The 18,954-nt window shown below is 38.0% G+C and overlaps 4 protein-coding genes across 4 annotated transcripts in view; 3 read left to right on the forward strand and 1 right to left on the reverse strand.

Annotated features, from left to right (window-relative positions):
* The first annotated feature begins 1,472 nt into the window (after nt 1-1,472).
* LOC132191962 (glucomannan 4-beta-mannosyltransferase 9) lies at nt 1,473-5,970 on the forward strand. Its single transcript, XM_059607113.1, has 9 exons — nt 1,473-2,337; nt 2,450-2,548; nt 2,657-2,909; nt 3,764-3,874; nt 4,078-4,214; nt 4,394-4,507; nt 4,610-4,809; nt 5,020-5,214; nt 5,366-5,970. Exons 1-9 carry the CDS (start codon nt 2,008-2,010, stop codon nt 5,526-5,528), a joined length of 1,602 nt encoding a protein of 533 aa, XP_059463096.1. The 5' UTR covers nt 1,473-2,007; the 3' UTR covers nt 5,529-5,970.
* Nucleotides 5,971-7,051: 1,081 nt separating this feature from the next.
* LOC132192067 (pentatricopeptide repeat-containing protein At5g12100, mitochondrial) lies at nt 7,052-9,987 on the forward strand. Its single transcript, XM_059607263.1, has one exon. It carries the CDS (start codon nt 7,074-7,076, stop codon nt 9,540-9,542), a length of 2,469 nt encoding a protein of 822 aa, XP_059463246.1. The 5' UTR covers nt 7,052-7,073; the 3' UTR covers nt 9,543-9,987.
* An 856-nt stretch (nt 9,988-10,843) lies between these two features.
* Nucleotides 10,844-11,787, reverse strand: LOC132192209 (peroxiredoxin-2E, chloroplastic). The gene has a single exon (XM_059607481.1). The coding sequence runs from the start codon at nt 11,675-11,677 to the stop codon at nt 10,982-10,984; it is 696 nt and encodes a 231-aa protein (XP_059463464.1). The 5' UTR covers nt 11,678-11,787; the 3' UTR covers nt 10,844-10,981.
* A 5,041-nt stretch (nt 11,788-16,828) lies between these two features.
* The window catches only part of LOC132191646 (uncharacterized), a 4,436-nt gene continuing 2,310 nt past the window's right edge, over nt 16,829-18,954 (forward strand). Inside the window, exon 1 of the mRNA XM_059606735.1 lies at nt 16,829-18,581. Coding sequence (XP_059462718.1) covers nt 16,829-18,581 — 1,753 coding nt within the window. The remainder of the gene's footprint in view (nt 18,582-18,954) is intronic.

Below are 18,954 nucleotides of genomic sequence, written 5' to 3' on the forward strand. Positions count from 1 at the left end.
ATTCCTAATCAAAGGGCTACCACATGATCCAATTATATGGAAGTTGTAAAGGAGTCTATTAAATAAAATGTTTGTACCATAAAGCGAATATCATTAGTTGAAATTCTATTTTTCTTTTTTTTCACCCTTTGTGTGAACATGTTAAAAAAAAAAAAAAATCTAAATACCCATCTCTTATCTCACTTTTACATTAATGAGCTGATGTGGCAATACCTATTAATTTTTAATTTTTACATATTTTAATAAAAGTTGTTTCAAGGGCGGATGAATACTGTCACAATAGCCTAGTTGTATGGAGGTGAGATAAAAGATAAGCATGCAACATTACTCATAGAGTAAGTGTAAATATTCATTAATCATTGTACTTCATACTATTACGTTGATGTTGTAGTATCCATTGGATTTTTTTTTCTTTCTATTTTAATAAAAGTTAATTCATCGTCGATCAGCCCTGTAGTATGAGAGTAAGATAAAAAATAAGTACGTAACATTACTCTATACAATATTTGATAATTAATATTTTTGATTTCCTACAAAAAATACCTTCTTTGTATTGACCGTTTTTCGAGTCAACAAAACGAGGGCCCCATTCTCAAGGTCGGCGAGGAGAAGGAGATCGACAAGCAGGGCTTGAAGAAGAAGCTTCTCAAGGAAGGCCAGGGCTGGGACACTCTCGAGAATGGCGACGAGGTCGAAGGTACTCTTCACAATTCTCTTTTCTTTTTTTCTTTTTTGCCTTTTGGAGGTGGCCGGACCACCCCTAAAGGCCATGGGGGTGGTCCGAAAATGGGGTGGCTGGTCACCCCCTTGGCCAACCGCCACCCCATTTTTTTTAAAAAAAATATTTTTAGCTTTTTAATAATTTTAAATTTTAATGGATGTTTTATTATTAATTTTTTAAACTTAATTTTTAATTGTGAAAAACGGTACCGTTTAGTGGAAAACGGTACCCTTTTCGAGTCAACATTAAATCAACCATTAAAAATGATTTATAATAATTACTTTTTTTATTAAGAATTATTTTTATAATTTATCATTATAAATGAGTGTGAAGTAATATTGTTTCGAATTGCTTTTTCAAAAAATACGAGACATCTGAAAGAAAATATGTATATACTATCTAACAAAATCGATGTTAATACATGCAATTTCGAGCTTCATCATTAGTCCATATTGGCTACCGAAATTGAAAATGAAAGTGAGACCCACATTTTCCCCCAATAGAAAGAAAGAAGGTCCGGCCCCACATCGCCGAGAAAAATCTGACTCAGACGGTGGGTCTCGCCGCCGGCTGTTGATTTACTTAAGACTCGTGGTTAGTTTTTCTTTTTCTTTTTCTTTTTTCTTTTTCTGACTCGTGATTAGTTGTTGATACTTTTATATACGCCGCACAGTTGTAGTTGGAACAGTTTCTTTTGAGGCTTTAGAACAGCTAAAGCTTGCTCGTACTATAAAAGAAGAAAGAAAGATAGATGAGAGACGAACCATAACACACATAGAGAGCTTACAATACATACACATAAAACGCTATTTCTCTCTCTCTCTCTTTCTTTCTCTTGCTCTGCATTTATTTTCCTTCTCCGTTACCACATTTGTAAGTTCGTTGTGCTGCTTCTGTTTTCATTTGATCACACAGAGCAGAAAAAGGTTTTGAATTTCGGGGTTTCTTTTTCTCCGACGAGAAAGAAGACATTTCTTCTTCTGTAAACTGAGTTTGTTCTTGTTTGTTCTCTTGTGGGTGTCTGTAATATAGTGGGGGGTTTGAGTCAGTGACTGACATCCCAGCTCTGTTTCCATTGTTTTGCTTGACCAAGAAGCAAATAACAAAGGCAAATATTCGTGCTCTTTTCGAAAAGGAGCTTCTTTAAATCGATGCAGATCTAGTGGGTTTTTTTTTTTTTTGCTGAACTGTAACACTCTTAGTTCCTAGCTTCCCATTATCTTATAGACTCATCCCCTGCCTTTGCTCTGTTTTTCAACAACGAATAACAGAGGAAAAGGCCTTCAATGGATCGGTTCACGTCGACGACTATTCTTCCCGACTCCTTTCAAGGGGCCAGAGATGACATTTCCATGCAACTTGGAATTATTTGGGCTCAGATCAAAGCGCCATTGATTGTTCCTCTGTTAAGACTCTCAGTCGTTCTGTGTTTGATCATGTCCTTGCTGCTATTCATCGAGAGGGTTTATATGGGCGTTGTCATTGTTCTGGTGAAGCTGTTCGGTCGAAAGCCCCATAAGCGTTATAATTGGGAGCCAATGAAAGACGACGTTGAGCTGGGAAACTCAGCTTATCCCATGGTTCTGGTGCAAATCCCAATGTACAACGAAAGAGAGGTTCTTTTCTTTCTCTCCCTAATACTACTCTGTTTCGTTCAAGATTTATGTAAAGATTTAGCTCTTAATTTGTTGTGCTTTTCTTTTAATTCTTTGCTACGTTTCAATGCAGGTCTACCAGCTATCAATTGGAGCTGCATGTGGGCTTTCCTGGCCTTCTGATCGAATCATCATACAAGTCCTCGATGATTCCACAGACCCCACAATCAAGGTATTATATTTTCCATGAAAATTACCAAACTTTTCTCATCCAACAAACAAACCCATTAATTACTTGATTTCCATCTGGGCCCTTCAAAAATTTGTACAAAAAATGTAGGACTTGGTGGAGCTAGAATGCCAGAGATGGGCAAGCAAAGGCATAAACATAAAGTACGAGATAAGAGACAACCGCAAGGGATACAAAGCAGGGGCTCTCAAGGAAGGCATGAAGCACAGCTACGTGAAACAGTGCGATTACGTTGCCATCTTTGACGCCGATTTCCAACCCGAGCCAGATTTCCTCTGGCGCACCATCCCTTTCCTCGTCCAAAACCCTCAACTCGCTCTGGTTCAGAGCCGCTGGAAATTTGGTAATCCCGCTTAATCACCAAAAACTTTTGATTTTGTTAATTTGGGTTCGACAATCAGTAACCATTGGTTTACTATTTTGTGTTAATTAATGATGTTTTAGGATCTAAAAAACAGGGATGGCTTTGAAAACTGTCGGTGGGTCTGTTTTGTTTAAGATTTGGGAGATTGGTAGGAAAGGGGTTGCGTCCCATCTATCATCTTCATATGGATGTTTTTGGTTGGAACACGTGTAGATTTCTTATGGTTTTTCTAAGGTGGGACCCGAAGTTAAGGCAAACAAGCCTGTGAAATATATTATTGCTTGCGAGTTTTTCTACTTTGGTTGTCAGGTTCCATATTCCCTCCTATTTGCCCAATATTTCTGGAAATAGTGAAAGTAGAGTTGGAGGGGCCTTTTTTATTTTTGTTTTCATATTTGGAAGGGTACAATTATTTGAGAATAGACTTGTCCTCTACCTCAACTCATGAACTGGTCAATTAAATTTGTTTGGATATGAGAATTAAAGCATGTTTTTGGGGCCGAAAAATCTGATGAAACATGAATCTTGGACCACTCTTAGATTATTGAGAGGAAGTGAATTTTTCCATTAATTTTCTCAAACTGCACAAGGGCATGTTCGAGTTCACAGATTTTGTTAAGGGGGCATAAGCGTCTTATTAGCTTGATCTTCTTCTCCTCTACCCCAGCAGCAGCTGCATGTGCAGACTTTAATGGTGGACCTATTTCCCTAGTCACTATCTCTACTCACCGACAGCTGAATTTATGTGATCTGATTTATCATTATTGCATTGTAATAAATCCCATGCCAACTACGTTGGTGACATGGCAATGCTTTTCCGGGCTGTTTTGCAGTGAACTCCGATGAGTGCTTGATGACAAGAATGCAAGAGATGTCATTGGATTACCATTTCACTGTAGAGCAAGAAGTGGGGTCCTCCACCTATGCCTTCTTTGGATTTAATGGTAATAAAAGTTCGCGTTTTTAGGTTACTAAAAAATAATTAGTTATTAAATAATTAAATTTATTTGTTAAATTTTGTAGGTTAACACTTAATTAGTTTGCTTTGAAATGAAAAGAATCAAAAGAATATGATAATGATGTATTTATTATTATGAATTTAAGCGGAATGAAATTAAAACAACCTTTTCTCAATGAAATAATCCAGGGACAGCAGGTGTATGGAGAATTGCTGCACTCAATGAGGCAGGAGGATGGAAGGACCGGACCACGGTGGAAGATATGGATCTGGCAGTGAGAGCTAGTCTCAAAGGGTGGAAATTTTTGTACCTTGGAAGTGTCAAGGTACTTCTCAATGATTCGAGCGTCTTATGCATGATAATAAAATTGTAATTCGGTCTTTAAATAAAAATTGTCTCTTTTTTATAAATCGATCCCGTCACTTGATTTGAAAACACCCATGATTAATGTTATTGTATGGATCCTGTTTCATACGTGTTCTTATCAGATTGATTTTGGTATAGGTGAAAAATGAATTGCCTAGTACTTTCAAAGCCTACCGCTATCAACAACATAGATGGTCTTGTGGTCCGGCTAATCTTTTCCGGAAAATGGTTTTGGAGATTATAAGGAACAAGGTTAGTTTGCTTCTATATGTGTCCCATTAAAGATGACAATTTCAGGAAGTAAAATGGAAATAATTTGTTAGCTTACCCTTTACTGTCACATGTTTAATGCAGAAAGTAACTTTATGGAAGAAGGTACATGTGATTTACAGCTTCTTCTTCGTTCGGAAGATCATAGCCCACATCAACACATTTGTCTTTTACTGCATTGTATTACCGGCAACTGTGGTGGTGCCGGAAGTTGCGGTTCCGAAGTGGGGGGCAGTTTATATTCCTTCCATCATCACCCTTCTCAATGCTGTTGGAACTCCGAGGTCTGCATTCTTTTCTAGTTTTTTCCAAACATATGTGCAAATGATTGTGCAAATGATTCCTAAGAAAGCAAGTTCCCCATAATCTTGATGAAGATTCATAGTAAAAAGCTTATTGTTTTAAGTCTTTCTTCCGAGACATTGTTTCCCATATGTTCTAGGCCTCTCTGAAAATCATGGGGTTTTGTTCATGTTCTCTCTTTTATCTTTCAGGTCACTCCACCTGTTGGTTTTCTGGATTCTCTTTGAGAATGTCATGTCCCTGCACCGAACAAAGGCTACCATCATCGGTCTACTAGAGGCTAGCCGATCAAATGAATGGATTGTCACAGAGAAACTAGGAGATGCTCTCAAAGCTAAAGCATCGACAAAAGCACCAAGAAGACCTCGGTTCAGGATCGGAGAAAGGTATGCATTCTTCCATACACTTCTCCTGCAATTTGGACATGCCTTCTATTTTAGGGTCCGTACGATTTTGAAAAAAAGTAGTTGCGTGTTTGGTAATATCGCAATTTGATATCTGATCCATGGTTATCATTTTGTGCTTAAACTTTGACAGACTCCATTTGTTAGAGCTTGGAGTTGGAGCTTACTTATTCTTTATTGGCTGCTACGATGTTTTCTTTGGGAAAAACCACTTCTACATTTTCCTTTATATGCAAGCAACGGCCTTCTTCATCATGGGGTTTGGGTACGTTGGCACCTTTGTCCCCAGCTCTTAGAGGGGGGACTACAGAAATGACAGTGAAAGTTCTTTCTGCTATGTTGTTTCTCTGCGTGATTTCTGCTTCAGCAACATAAGATTGCCATCCATGGCGACAATTTCCTGCAATAATAGCTTGTAAAAAGAACAAAATATATGGTCAATTCTTTTAGGTTGCGCATAATATTTTTGAGTTGGTGACTCAAAAAGGGTTAGTTATCTTGTGTATAGTAAAGCAAGTTAAGGAAACTACAGAACAAATTGCTGTTATGAGAATGTGCAATTTTATACAGAGAAAAGGAGCAGCAGAAGGCAGCTTGTGGGATACCCAATAGATAGTGTAGACATCTTGGAATGGATTGTCTGTAATCTTGAACTTTTGTAACTTTTGTTTTTGGCTTACTTTTGTTGGATTTCTCTGAAGAGGGAATAAACAGTTGGGAAAAATAGGGTTAATTTTACTGCTCAGTTTCATGCCCCTTTATATCTCTCGTTCTCTCACGTTAGCACAACTGGGTTAGGTTTAAAGGGTTTAACCCATTTAACTAAATGTGTTGTGTTATGGTTGATCTATATGATATTATACACATGCTTCGATACGACTCATACCCAATATCTTTTTTTTTTCTTTTTTAGAAGTTCATGTTCAAGTTCACTTTTCCATAAAGCACCGCAGCAAATTAGTCTCTCAGATATAAAATAAATTGAAATCAGAAAGGCAAAGCCGAGAAGTTACAACAGCTTCTCGCAATCTGCATCAATTTTATATCAACATGGCCTTTGGGCTTTCACCATTGATCCCATTAACTAGTCCCAATTTTGCGTGTGTAGTCAAGCAAGTTTATATTACAAATTTCACGAAGCAATATCAGTATTGGCTTGACATAATTCCAGGAAGAAGAAGGTACAATCGCTACATAAATAATGCAATCGCAGAGATAGTCACATCCTCTTAAAGAAAAACTGTGCTACAAAGGACTTTAAGGAAACCTATTAATAACTTACAATGACACTATTATTAGGGTAAAGTTTCTCTTCAAATTGAATGGAAATTTTAATAAAACATGAGAATTTTATATGCATTTTACAAACATATATAAGAATCACATGCATTTGAATCAATAGATTGGGTTGGAGCCTTGGAGGATTATAATTATTTTTTATATTTATATTTTATAATTTTTTACTTTTTATTATAGGGGACACTTATATTATGGGTGCTAATGTGTCTCTCTCATGGATTTTTTCAAATTTTCAAATAGAAGTTCGGAATAGGGAGTGATTTGTCATTTTGCCTTAACACAAGGAATTTTAAGCCACTTTTTAAGCTTTAGGCCGCCGTAAACGTAATCAGAATGTGACTGATTTTGCATTATTTTTCGCAATTTTTTTATTTTTATTTTAAATAAAAAATAAAAAATCTACTGATGTCTAAATTGGGCTTTTCATGGTCTGCTCTACCTTAACATGAAAAGCCCATTAAACCTATTAAAGCCACTCGCCTTAAGCCCTTAGCTTTGAAAGGGTTTATGATCAAACGGAACAGAAACTTCGAAAGCCTCAAATGGCAAGGCACGTCCATCGTCTTCCCAGGTTCCTCCTCGCTGCCCGAAACGAAGTCCAAAACCCCATCTCATTCCCTCTCTCCCACTCCCTCTGCTCAGCCTCTGAACCTGAAAAGCCAACCGAAACCACCTCAACAGAGATTCAGAATCCTTCTACCAACGTTGAAGACCAGCAGCGCCATGAGCAAGTCCAGAAGCTCCGAGTCCTTCTCCTACAGAGCCGTACGGATACTGCCCAGAGGCTCATCAAGTCCCTTGTTCTCGCCAAAGCTCCTTTCTCTTCGCCCTCCGAGCTTTTCACTCTCTTCGCCGTCTCTGCGCCCTCCGTGAAGCGAACTTTCTCGGACATGCTCTTGGCGGTTTGCTCGGAGTCCAGAATGACAACCGAAGCCACGGAGGTTTACAGATTGATGAAGAGAGACGGTAGGTTTCCTTCTTTGGCTTCTTTCAATGTGTTGCTTGAATCATTGGTGGCCTCGAAACAGTATCAGATAGCGTTGGAATTGGTTTCGGATGCTGTGGGGTCGGGTATTCGACTTGGTAGGTTTGCCTTTGGGAAGGCGGTTCTTGCGGCGGTGAAGTTGGGGAATCTGAACAGGGCATTTGAGTTGCTGGATAACATGAAGAAGAGCAGCGTGAGTCCTGGTGTGTTTGTTTACAATGTGGTGCTGGATGGGTTGTGTAAAGAGAAGAGAATGAGGGACGCAGAGAAGGTATTTGATGAAATGCTGAAGACGAAGTTGGTGCCGAGTTTGGTTACGTATAATACACTGATTGATGGGTATTGTAAAGTAGGGGAATTGGAGGGTGCTTTTGGTTTGAGAGACAGGATGAAGGTGGAGAATGTGGAGCCGAGTCTTGTTACATTCAATTCTTTGCTTAGTGGGCTTTGTCGGGCACGGAGAATGGATGATGCAAAGAGGATATTAGAGGAAATGAATGCCTATGGATTTGTGCCTGATGGGTTTACTTACAATATAGTTTTTGATGGGCATTCGAGAAGTGGTAATGGTGAGGCTTCATTGGCTTTGTTTGAAGACGCAGTTGGGAAAGGAGTAAGGTTTAATAAGTATACATGTAGCATTTTGTTGAATGGGTTGTGCAAAGAAGGGAAGATGGAAAAGGCAGAGGAGATTCTGAAGAAACTAATGGAGAGAGGGCTTGTTCCGGATGAGGTAATGTATAACACAATTATGAATGGATACTGTCGGAGGGGCGATTTGAACAGAGCCATTTCAATTCTTGAACAAATGGAAAGTCATGGGTTGCGGCTCAACTGCATCACTTTCAATACTTTGATTAGCAAGTTTTGTGCGATGAGAGAGATGGATAAGGCGGAGGAGTGGGTAAAGAAGATGGCAGAGAAGGGAATTTCCCCGAATGTTGAGACATTTAACACCCTTATTGATGGCTATGGACGGAAGTGCTTGTTTGACAGGTGTTTCCAGATTCTCGAAGAAATGGAAAATAAAGGGATAAAGCCAAACGTTGTAAGCTATGGTTCTCTCATAAATTGTTTATGCAAGGATGGTAAGTTTCTTGAAGCTGAAATTATCCTCAGGGATATGGTAGGAAGGGGGGTATTGCCAAATGCACAAATATATAATATGCTCATTGATGTTAATTGTACAGCGGGGAAACTGAAAGGTGCCTTTATGTTTTTCGATGAGATGGCAAACAATGGTATAAGGGCAACACTTGTAACCTACAATGCTCTTATTGACGGGCTGTGCAAAAAGGGAAGGGTGATAGAAGCTGAAAATTTGGTTTCCGAGATCACGAGTAGTGGTTATAGTCCTGATGTGATCACATACAACTCCCTAATCTCAGGGTATGCTAATACGAAAAACATCCAGAAATGTCTCAGCTTGTATGAACATATGAAGAAGTTGGGGATTAAACCTACTTTAAATACATATCATCCTCTAATTACTGCAGGCTGTGAGGAAGATATTGTGCTGGTAGAGAATTTGGTAAATGAAATGTCACAGATGGGTTTGGCCTGCGACAGATTGGTATTTAATGCACTTATTCACTGTTATGCAAAACATGGCTACCTTCAGAGGGCGTTTGCCTTGCAGCGTGATATGATAGACCAGGGCATTCCTGCCGACAAGATGACCTATAATAGCTTGATTCTGGGGCATTTCAGAGAAGGAAAGTTGTCAGGGGTAAAGGATCTTGTTACTGATATGAAGGCCAAAGGATTGGCCCCTAAAGCTGATACTTATAACATACTTGTTAAGGGATTTTGCGAACAAAAGGATTTCAGTGGGGCATATGTTTGGTTTAGGGAAATGGCCGACAACGGCTTCCTACTAACTGCCTCTACATGCAATGAGCTGATCGCCGGCCTTCAACAGGAGGGGAGGTTTCAAGAGGCCCAGATTGTCTGCTTGGAAATGAAGGTTAAACTAACAGATGATTCGGGCACCAATGAGGATCTCTCTGCTGTTGCCAAAATGTGAAGGGAGATGTTTGGCGTGGTTAAGCTCTCAGCGCAACGATTTATCGACAAAGAGAGACACGGATGCTGTATTATAGCTTTGATTTATACACTTCTGCCTTATACACTTCTGCCTTATACTTCTGTGTTGATATTGAAACACACGTAGAAGAGTGTGGCTGACCTCAGAAATGATGGTCGGTCAGATGCTAAAGAAGCAAATATTTGGGCTGGCTGAGCCGAGCAATGGCGTGCACACTGTTGTGAGGATTTGTTAGGAGTTATTCGTTGTGAATAAGCTTCTAGCTTGAAACATTTGATATCCAACCAGGGCTTGGCCTCAGGTATTCTACTTGTATAGAAATTTCAACCATTTTCATAAGTTTTATGATTACGTTTTAGATTACAAAAACTGTAGTACTGTACAATTGGCCGCCATAACAAATTATGTAGTCTCATAAATCATTGTTTCATATCTCTTATTCACCTTGATACTACAATCAATTTGCAGATGCTCAAATACCATGATAATTCACCGTTTATTTTAAAAGTTTAAACTAATTAATTAATTTAATTAATATTCTATGTTGACAAGCACTAATCGGTTATCCTTAGCTGCCATGGGCAGTAAATTGTTGTAGCTCGCATGGTCGAACTGTGTTCCAAGAATTGCTTTCGTGTTGCATTACACTATTGGGCACTTGATTTGTGTAGCTTGCATGGTTGAACAGCGTTCCAAGAATTGGTTAGCGTTGTACTATACTTTTGTTTGAAACAGGGCACAATAGGCCACTCACGTTGAGATGACATTCTTAATCATCAGGTGGTTGCAATTCATATTACCATGTTGGTTTGAATTGTGTTAAGGCATGAATATAAATTATATAAGTTAATCATAATTTTGATCGTTTAATTAAATGAATTAAATTCCTTAACCTTAATCTGTTAATTAATTGTCGAGTTTGCTAGTTCGAATTATGTCGAAACATGAGTATAAAATGTTATAAGTTAACGCTAACTCAACTCATTTAATTAAACGGGCGAACTCTAACACACCGCTGATTTAGTATTGATTTTGTATAGGGTTGGCAGATCGATATAAAAAATCGACAACTTCAATTATGGATCTTAGTTAAAATACAGTTCATCCAGCTTCAGTATGAATTTATGACCATTTCATCATATGAATAGGCAAAATGACATGTTTTAGATTCATGGTATTTTTAATTTCCTCCAACCAATCTGGAAAAAAATTTATCCTCGCACTAATCCTACTGGTTAATCAAATCAATATGACGTAAAAATCATTACAAAACCTCAACATTTTGCAAAACTTCCAACATTTATTAAATCATATACTCAGGTCCCATAGATCATCCACTGAACCAACGAAGAACAAGTAATCCAAAAAAACCACCACAAAAACACAGAGAAAGAAAAAGGGTTACAAGCTCACCAAATTCAAAGAGCTTTGAGGATATCCTCAGCCCCACTGAACGTAAACGCACCGCCCTCCTCCAAATTCAAGACCTTGACGACCCCATCTTCGGCCAAGAGCGCGTACCTTCGGGATCTCACGCCCAACCCCACGGGCTTGTCGCTCAAATCGAGCTCGCACCCGATGGCCCTGGTGAAGTCGCCGTTCCCATCGGACAACAAGAGCACCTCGTCGTTGATGTTGAGGTTCTCCTTCCAGGCTTTCATGACGAAGGCGTCGTTGACCGAAATGCAAGCGATGGTGTCGACCCCTTTGGCCTTGAGATCCTTGGACTTGTCGACGAAGCCCGGGAGGTGCTTCTGGGAGCAGGTGGGGGTGAAGGCGCCGGGGACGGCGAAGAGGATAGCCTTCTTGTTCTTGGTGAGGTCGGAGATGGTGGTGGTCTGGAGCTCGCCGGCGGGGTCGAAGTAGGAGAGCGTGGCGTCTGGGAGCTTGTCGCCGACGGCGATGGAGGCGGAGATTGTGGATTTGGGTGTGGCGGTGGTGGAGAGTTTGAGGGGTTTTGGGTGGTTGTTGTGAAGTTTGAGGGGGAGAGACGTGAAGAAGGGTTTACAGAAGAGGGTTTTGGCGGTTGGGAAGAGAGAGGTTGAGGTTCTGGCGGAGAGAGAGAGAGTGGTGGAGGCAGAGAGGAGTCTGGAGACGGAGAGCGAGGCTGCCATTGCTGTGTGTGTATGTGTTTGACTGAGAATGAGAGGAAGTGTGTGTGTTTGTTTAGGTGATTTTGGTTTGGGTTGGGGATTTGGGCGGACGGAACAATGAGGGGCTGAGATGTCACCCGATATTTTGGAGTGATTTTTAAGGTACTCTTTTGTTTGGGCCTTTTGGGTCATAAGAACATTCGCAAGGACTCTTTGAATAAAATCTAAATTTGAGAAGAAAAAAAAAATTTATTTTATCAATTTCTCTACTTTAATTAGATATTATTATTTTGAGAAGAGGGTAAAAAAATAAGCTTAAAAAATTATATAACTTTAACTTTTTGACTCTTAAAATGTATGAAGCATCTATAACAAGCATTAAATATAAAGTAAAACAGAGAGCTTGTTAAATAAGTGTTTTTATAAGTTTTGTTAAATTTTTAGAGAAAAATTAAATATAAAGAGCTCATTGTGAATTCTCTAAGCGGCGGGCAGTGGTAATAACATAATCAAAGTTTACTTATAAAAAGAATAAAATTAAAGTGAGGTGAAACCCATAAAAAAAAAATAATAATAATAATAAATTGAATTTTCATCGATTATATAATGAAGCTCCTGAGTTTGAAGAGTAAAATTGTCGCGAGTGATAAAAACATAGGTAGTTTGTGGTCCATGGCCTTAGAGCCCATGGCGCCTTGAAATGCGTTGATCTGCCACCTAATCTCCATGGCCCAGAGAGAGCAAGATTTTTCACCCACGAGCAATTTATATGCCAAGATTCCAAGGAATATGATTCATGAGGGCCGGGATTCCCTAATTCCCATGCTCTCTGCTCTCAGAGTCTCAGTAATTGAGTAGGATAATGTACATGTTTGTGTCCTCCCAAATATAAAACACTAATAGAAAGTCAGATATGAGTGAATTAATATATATATTAGGATATTATTTTTAATTTAAAAGCTTAAGTTAATGGGTTTATTAATTACTATTTCTTATATTTTTTTAATGTGAGATACAAGTTTCACAAGTGCATACTCTTATTTTTCCTAAAGGTAGCTCAATCGACTAGAACCACGCCTAATGAAGCGAAAGTTACTAGTTCGAATCCCCCTTCCTCTCTCCTCTTATTAGTAGGCTCAAACTTTCTTTCAACAGTTGAGACTCAAATTTATTTACAATATCATGTTAAATCAATACTTGTCTCAAAAACTTAAGTTGACGAAAAATATTAAATTTAATCATCTAAATTAATATTCTAACAATATATATATAAAACTGATGTTGATCCAACAAAATTTCAAGGGTAGGCAACTAACTTTCCTAACGGTGGCGCCATTAGGTCTAAATTCATTTCCAAGAGTTTTTTTAAGCAACATTTCAAAAGAGTTATTATCATTATTACCACTAACACTAACACTAATTATTTTAAGCTCTTCTCTCAACCTCTCTGAAGGTAAGAATGGAAAGGATTTAGCCTAGGTGCCGTACAAAAACTACACCATGTGTGTTGTGATTTTTTTAATTGCTTATATTTAATTTTGATCTTTTTCTTGAAAAAGAAAGAGAAAATTAAATTAAATTTGTACGGTTGAAAAAACTACGGCATACATATTAGCCCGTCCGAACAGAAGAATTACGTTAGCATGCTTCCTACCAATAAGAATTGCAATTTTGTTGGAGACAAAGTTTTCTTCTAAATTGAATTAGATAAATTTTCTCTCTTATTCGGTCTATTAAACTAACTAGCATGTGATTTTTATATGCAATTTTAAAAATGCATGTGAAAATTATATATTTTATTAAAAATAAATTTTTAAAAGTATATGTCAACTTAATAGATTGGGTTGAAAACTTGAAAGAGGTAAATATATCAAGATATATTTAGAAATAACTAATTTGCATAGAAATGAGTAATTCAAGCATTCTCTTTTCTTTCTTATATTCACTCTTATATAATTCTATAAAACAATTTTAATAAAACAGTTTGAAAGCATTCAAGAGATATTTTCATTCAATAAACATGATTCAGATACGAAAATCTGATAATCCTTTTTTTTTTTTTATTGGTTGTGGTAATATTTTAGCCAGCTTAAGTCAGATAACATCTTTCACGCAGATCATATCAACACTTTACACAATATACTTTACACTCATTTTATCACATTCACTTCATACTGGAAATATAACATGAACCGAATAAAGGTAAAGAGTTCCATTAAAAACCATCCAACTCATGTCATGTCTGCTAGATCATGGAAAACTAATTAATAACTCCAACAAGACTTCCAAGGAATCATAAATCATAAAGTGGACTTTCGACTCCAATCATGAATAGGGCTTAGGACCCAAAGCATTATAACAACAAATAGCACCTAAATCCAATATATGCCGGGAATTGTATAGCTAGTTAACAACCCCACCAACAGGCGCCAACGTGTGTGAAGACAGATCTCCTCCGCTCCATCACCTCCCACCATCTTTGCCGGCCTCCTAGATCCAGCTGATGCTTCTTGGCATCCATTGCCGGCGCATGGTCTTCATGCGCCGGTCACCAACAGCCACCATGTGGCCTTCCTCTGCCTTATCAACCAACGACATTGTTGTTTTGTATTATTTTTTTCAACTTTATGTTGCTTGATTGTCGTTTGTAATGGGTTTTTAGTCTTCTTGTTCTTCCTCCCCTCTCTACTTTTATTTTATTTGTATTTAAGAGTCCTTTCCAGTTTCGTGCTCATTCCTAAACCTTTTTGTTGTGCCTTTTCTAACACACCACATATTACCGCCTTAATTGGTGGTCAGTTTTCTTGGTCTTCAAGCCAATATATCATAGGCCAACGTCATTCATTTGATGTGTTGCTTCTTTTTTTCTCTTTATCCGATTCGATATGGTGGTTTAGGGGCTTTTTGTTTGGGTTGCCCAACCCGTTTTTGTAATTTGTTGTTTCATTCTTATGTACTCACAAAAAAAAAAACCCACCGTTATCTCCACTCACACATATTTTAGGGAATTGTTTAATACTCAAAAAGAAATGCTATACACTCCACTTTTATTTCACTTTACTGATTATCCGTGCAAACAAAAAAAAGAAAAAAAAGTTTGGTAATGCCACGTCAACAAGTTAAAATAAAAATGAAATAAAAAATAAAATGTTGTATATAGCATTACTCAAGCCCAAAATAATTTTCACAAAATAAAGATATAAGATTTAGTCATTTGTAGGGATGGATACCTCTGCATCCACCACTTGTGCGATTTTTTATTTTTTTAAAAAAATTATTTTTAAACATATATAAATTAATTTTTTTATAAATAAAATAAAATAACATAAAAGCTTTAGTGTAATAATAATTACATGCGATTTCTTGTTATTGGTTGACATGTAAAAGTAGAGTTTTGGTTAAAAATTAGACACAAAAGTTGATGAATAGTTCTAATTGGAAAACAGTCAAAGCATAGATCCTTATTTGCTTCCTTTTTTTCAAGCGATCCAATGAACTGATTGCGTTGTACACCGGTGTTCGTTGCTTGATGCTTGAAGCCTTAAAAAGAGGATAAGAATAAATGTATAAAGGGGAAGAGAGAGAATAAAAGAATCCATAATGGGTGCAAGGCTTGGTGCTTGAAGCCTCAAAGAGAGGAAAATAACAAATAAACAGAGGAAGAGAGAGAAGAAAAGAATATACAATGGCTTCTGGTTTGGTGCTTGAAGATTGAAGAGAAGAAAAGAATAAATGAACACAGAGATAGAAAGGGAAAAGGAAAGAAAAAAAAAAATTCCACGAAGGGTGCAAGGCTTGGTGGTTGAAGCTTTGAAGAGAGGGAAAGAATAAATAACCAGAGGAAAAGTGAGTGAGAGGGTGAGGGAAAAAGAAAGAAAAGAATCTACAAAGGGTTGTGACTCTTAAATCACCAATTGTCCCAAAAACTTATGCTAAAAGGATAAGGTAAATTTGGATAAACCTTCTATCAGGTCCATCTGCAAAAGTGATACTTTGCAGCATCCAATAGAAGGTGTACACATCAGCTAGTTACACCTAAGAGAATAGGAAAACAAAAACATTGGATTTTTTCTTTCTCTCCCACTTTTTCTTCTTCTTCTTTGGTTTATCTTCACCGAAAAATTTATTTCCTCTTCTTCTCTTTCTCTCCCACCATTCACTCGCCACATCCATTGTAGTCGCAGTAGCAACATCCACGGCTGGGTCACGGCAGGCGGCAGCTCTCTTTGGCGGATCCTTTTAGGGTGATAGAATCCCTAAAGGGTTAACCCTCCCCTCTATGATTTAGTTTAGAACTCAAAAACGAGTTTTGAGATATTAGAAATGAGTTTTGAAACATTAGAAACGAGTTTTGAGGAATTAGAAACGGATTTTGAGGCTGAATTTGGAAGAAAAGTGGCCGGAGAGGGTGACCCACGGCTGGGTCGTGGGTGTCGCCAGACTCACAGCGTGGGTTTGGCCTGGGTCTCGCCGGCTAGGGTTTTTTCTTTTTTATTTTTCTCATTTTGATTTGGTATGGTTGTTCTCACTCTTATTTTTTGCATTTTTCTTAAATTGATGATGTGTCACATGGTAATTGGAGGTTGCAATTACCATGTAGGGGCTCTCGATAAATTTAATCACTTAATCAATACTTTAATACTCCCCCCCACATGTGGGTTCAAACTCCTTTTTAATAGGTGAGGCCTAACATATGGAATATTTAATTTAAATTGGGGTAATTTGACAAAGTCAATATTCGATCCCAAGACCTTTGGCACTGATACCATGTTAAATTACCAATTATCCCAAAAACTTAAGTTAAAAGACTCTGATACCATGTTAAATCACCAATTATCCTAAAAACTTAAGTTAAAAGGAATAGATAAATTTAATCACTTAATTAATACTTTAATAGTGACTTGGTGATTGAAGCCTTGAACAAAGGGACCAAATGATAAAAAAGACACGAAAAAAAAAAGGGAGCATCACAATGCATGATTTCCGATGGAAGAATAAAGAAAGAGAGAGAGGAATGAGGAAGAAGAAAAGAATCCACAAAGTGACAAATGATTGCGAGGTACAAATAGAGAACAAGTATGAAAACAGAGAAACAAACAAAAACAGCCTCTCATAGAGCAAAAAAAAAAAAAACAACTATACACCGAGAGAGAAAGGAAATAATTTACACCCATGGAGAGCATGATGATCCATCTGAGAAACATCACTAAGGAGATCATGGGGAGTAATTGTTCCATCCACAAATTACATGAACATCCATTGATCTTTATAGAAGATCTGAAAGTTGAAGGAGAGAAGAAAGTTGTTTGTTGGGTATGCGAAGAAACACCATCAGGTCCCGGGTACAAATGCTCTGAGTGCGACTTTCTCATCCATAAATCATGCTTCGACCTACGCGATGAGATACAACATCCCTTGCACCCCAACCACACCCTTTTTATCCGACCACCAGCTGGGCGTCTTCGTTATTGTGATGCTTGCGGTAAATGTTGCAGAGGGTGCTTCATTTATTGGTGCGATCGCAAGCAATGTGATTTCAGCCTTGACACTAAATGTGCTTCTCGCTGGCAAGTAAATAAGGATGATTGTCACCAGCACGCATACATTCCCTTCTTGAAACAAATTATGTTCATTTGCGAAGCCTGTGGCGAGAAAGGCAGTGACATCGGATGCCTTTGTAGCATATGTCAACTCTTGGTACACACCAAATGTGCTTCGCTTCCACGCACCATCAAAATTGTGGATCATGATCACCACCTCACACTCACCTATTCTGTTCATCGTCAAGTTAAGGGGCATGCCAACATATTATGTAAACTCTGCTCTAAAGAGGTAAATACAAAGCGTACTACTTATTATTGTCATAAATGTAGTTATGTTGCCCACTTGAGATGCACAAGATGGCGTGACTTTGGGGAGGACAGAGAGTCGACGCCCATTGGATATATTGGCCATGTAACTGGCTTAATCAAGGATGTCAATCGAGTACAGAACGAAAAAGGCCGGCCTCGGGAGATCCAACATTTTAGTCATGAACATGACTTAATTCTCAACTATGAGGAACTCGTGGATAATAAACTTTGTGATGGGTGTATGCAATTCATCTCACCTCCATTCTACAATTGTGCCCAATGCGACTTTTTTCTTCATGATTTATGTTCTAAACTACCCACAAATGGTAGACATTTGTCTTTCCCATCAACATCTTTCACCCTCTTGTCACAGGCACCTTTCTCTGGTGGTGTGTTTAATTGTGTTTCTTGTAAACAATATCGTCATGGATTCGCCTACAAATTTGGAAGTGGTGCGACAATCTTCGACATTCAATGTTTTGCAATTCAGAAATCCCTTCAGCATGAGTGTCACCAACACCCCCTTTTCTTCGCTACAACTTCCAAACAAAAATGCAAATTTTGTAATGAACGTGGCGTTTTAGTATGCTCTATTTGCAATTTTGCTTTGGGTTTTACATGTGCAACTCTTCCACCCGTAGTCAGCCATAAATATGATGATCATCCCCTCAAACTCACTTACACTGCTGAAGACAAATCCGGAGAATATTTTTGTCTAATTTGTGAAAAAACAAGAAATCCAAACCATTTGTTCTATTTCTGTGCAAAATGCGACTTTCCTACCCATTCTGAATGTGCTATTGGGAAGTATGCATACATTAAATTTGGAAAAACTTATAAAGATGAACATCATAAACACCCATTCACTTTTGTTCCAAAGTCAGAGTACTCCTCTCCATGTGATGTTTGTAGCCTCCCATTCGACGGAGTGGCCCTAGAATGTACTCAATGTAAATTGACTGTTCATCCGAGATTTGGGTCTCCCCAAAAAGATTGTTTGCAAAAACTACATATCTTTGAACTGATCATGGACAACAAGCGACGTGCACGCATAGAAGGGAGGGAAAGAGGCAGTAAGTGATTGGGTATATGAAGCAAAAAAAAAAACGTTCAACTCATAAACCACAAGCATCGTGCAACAAGGAACTTCCAAGCAGAGTTGTTATCAGAATAAGAGGATTACCCTCATCAGTATCTTCTTATTTTCCTTAATAATGGTTAAGTGTCAGTAGTGGCCCTAGCGGGTTACATCTCTATGAGTGTAGCTCATTTCTTATCAAATTGCTTTGTAAGCCTATATATATATATATAATCATATTGGGTTTGAGAATAAAATTGATCAAAAGTTAATAATTATCTCAACTCTTGTGCATTGTTAGGAGGTTTAGGGTACCTATAACTACCCTACAACCTTCTTTTTCTTTCACTTGTGAGCAACCACAAGAA

This window comes from Corylus avellana, chromosome ca9 (genome assembly GCF_901000735.1).
Source record: "Corylus avellana chromosome ca9, CavTom2PMs-1.0".
NCBI classification, from domain to species: Eukaryota; Viridiplantae; Streptophyta; class Magnoliopsida; order Fagales; family Betulaceae; genus Corylus; species Corylus avellana.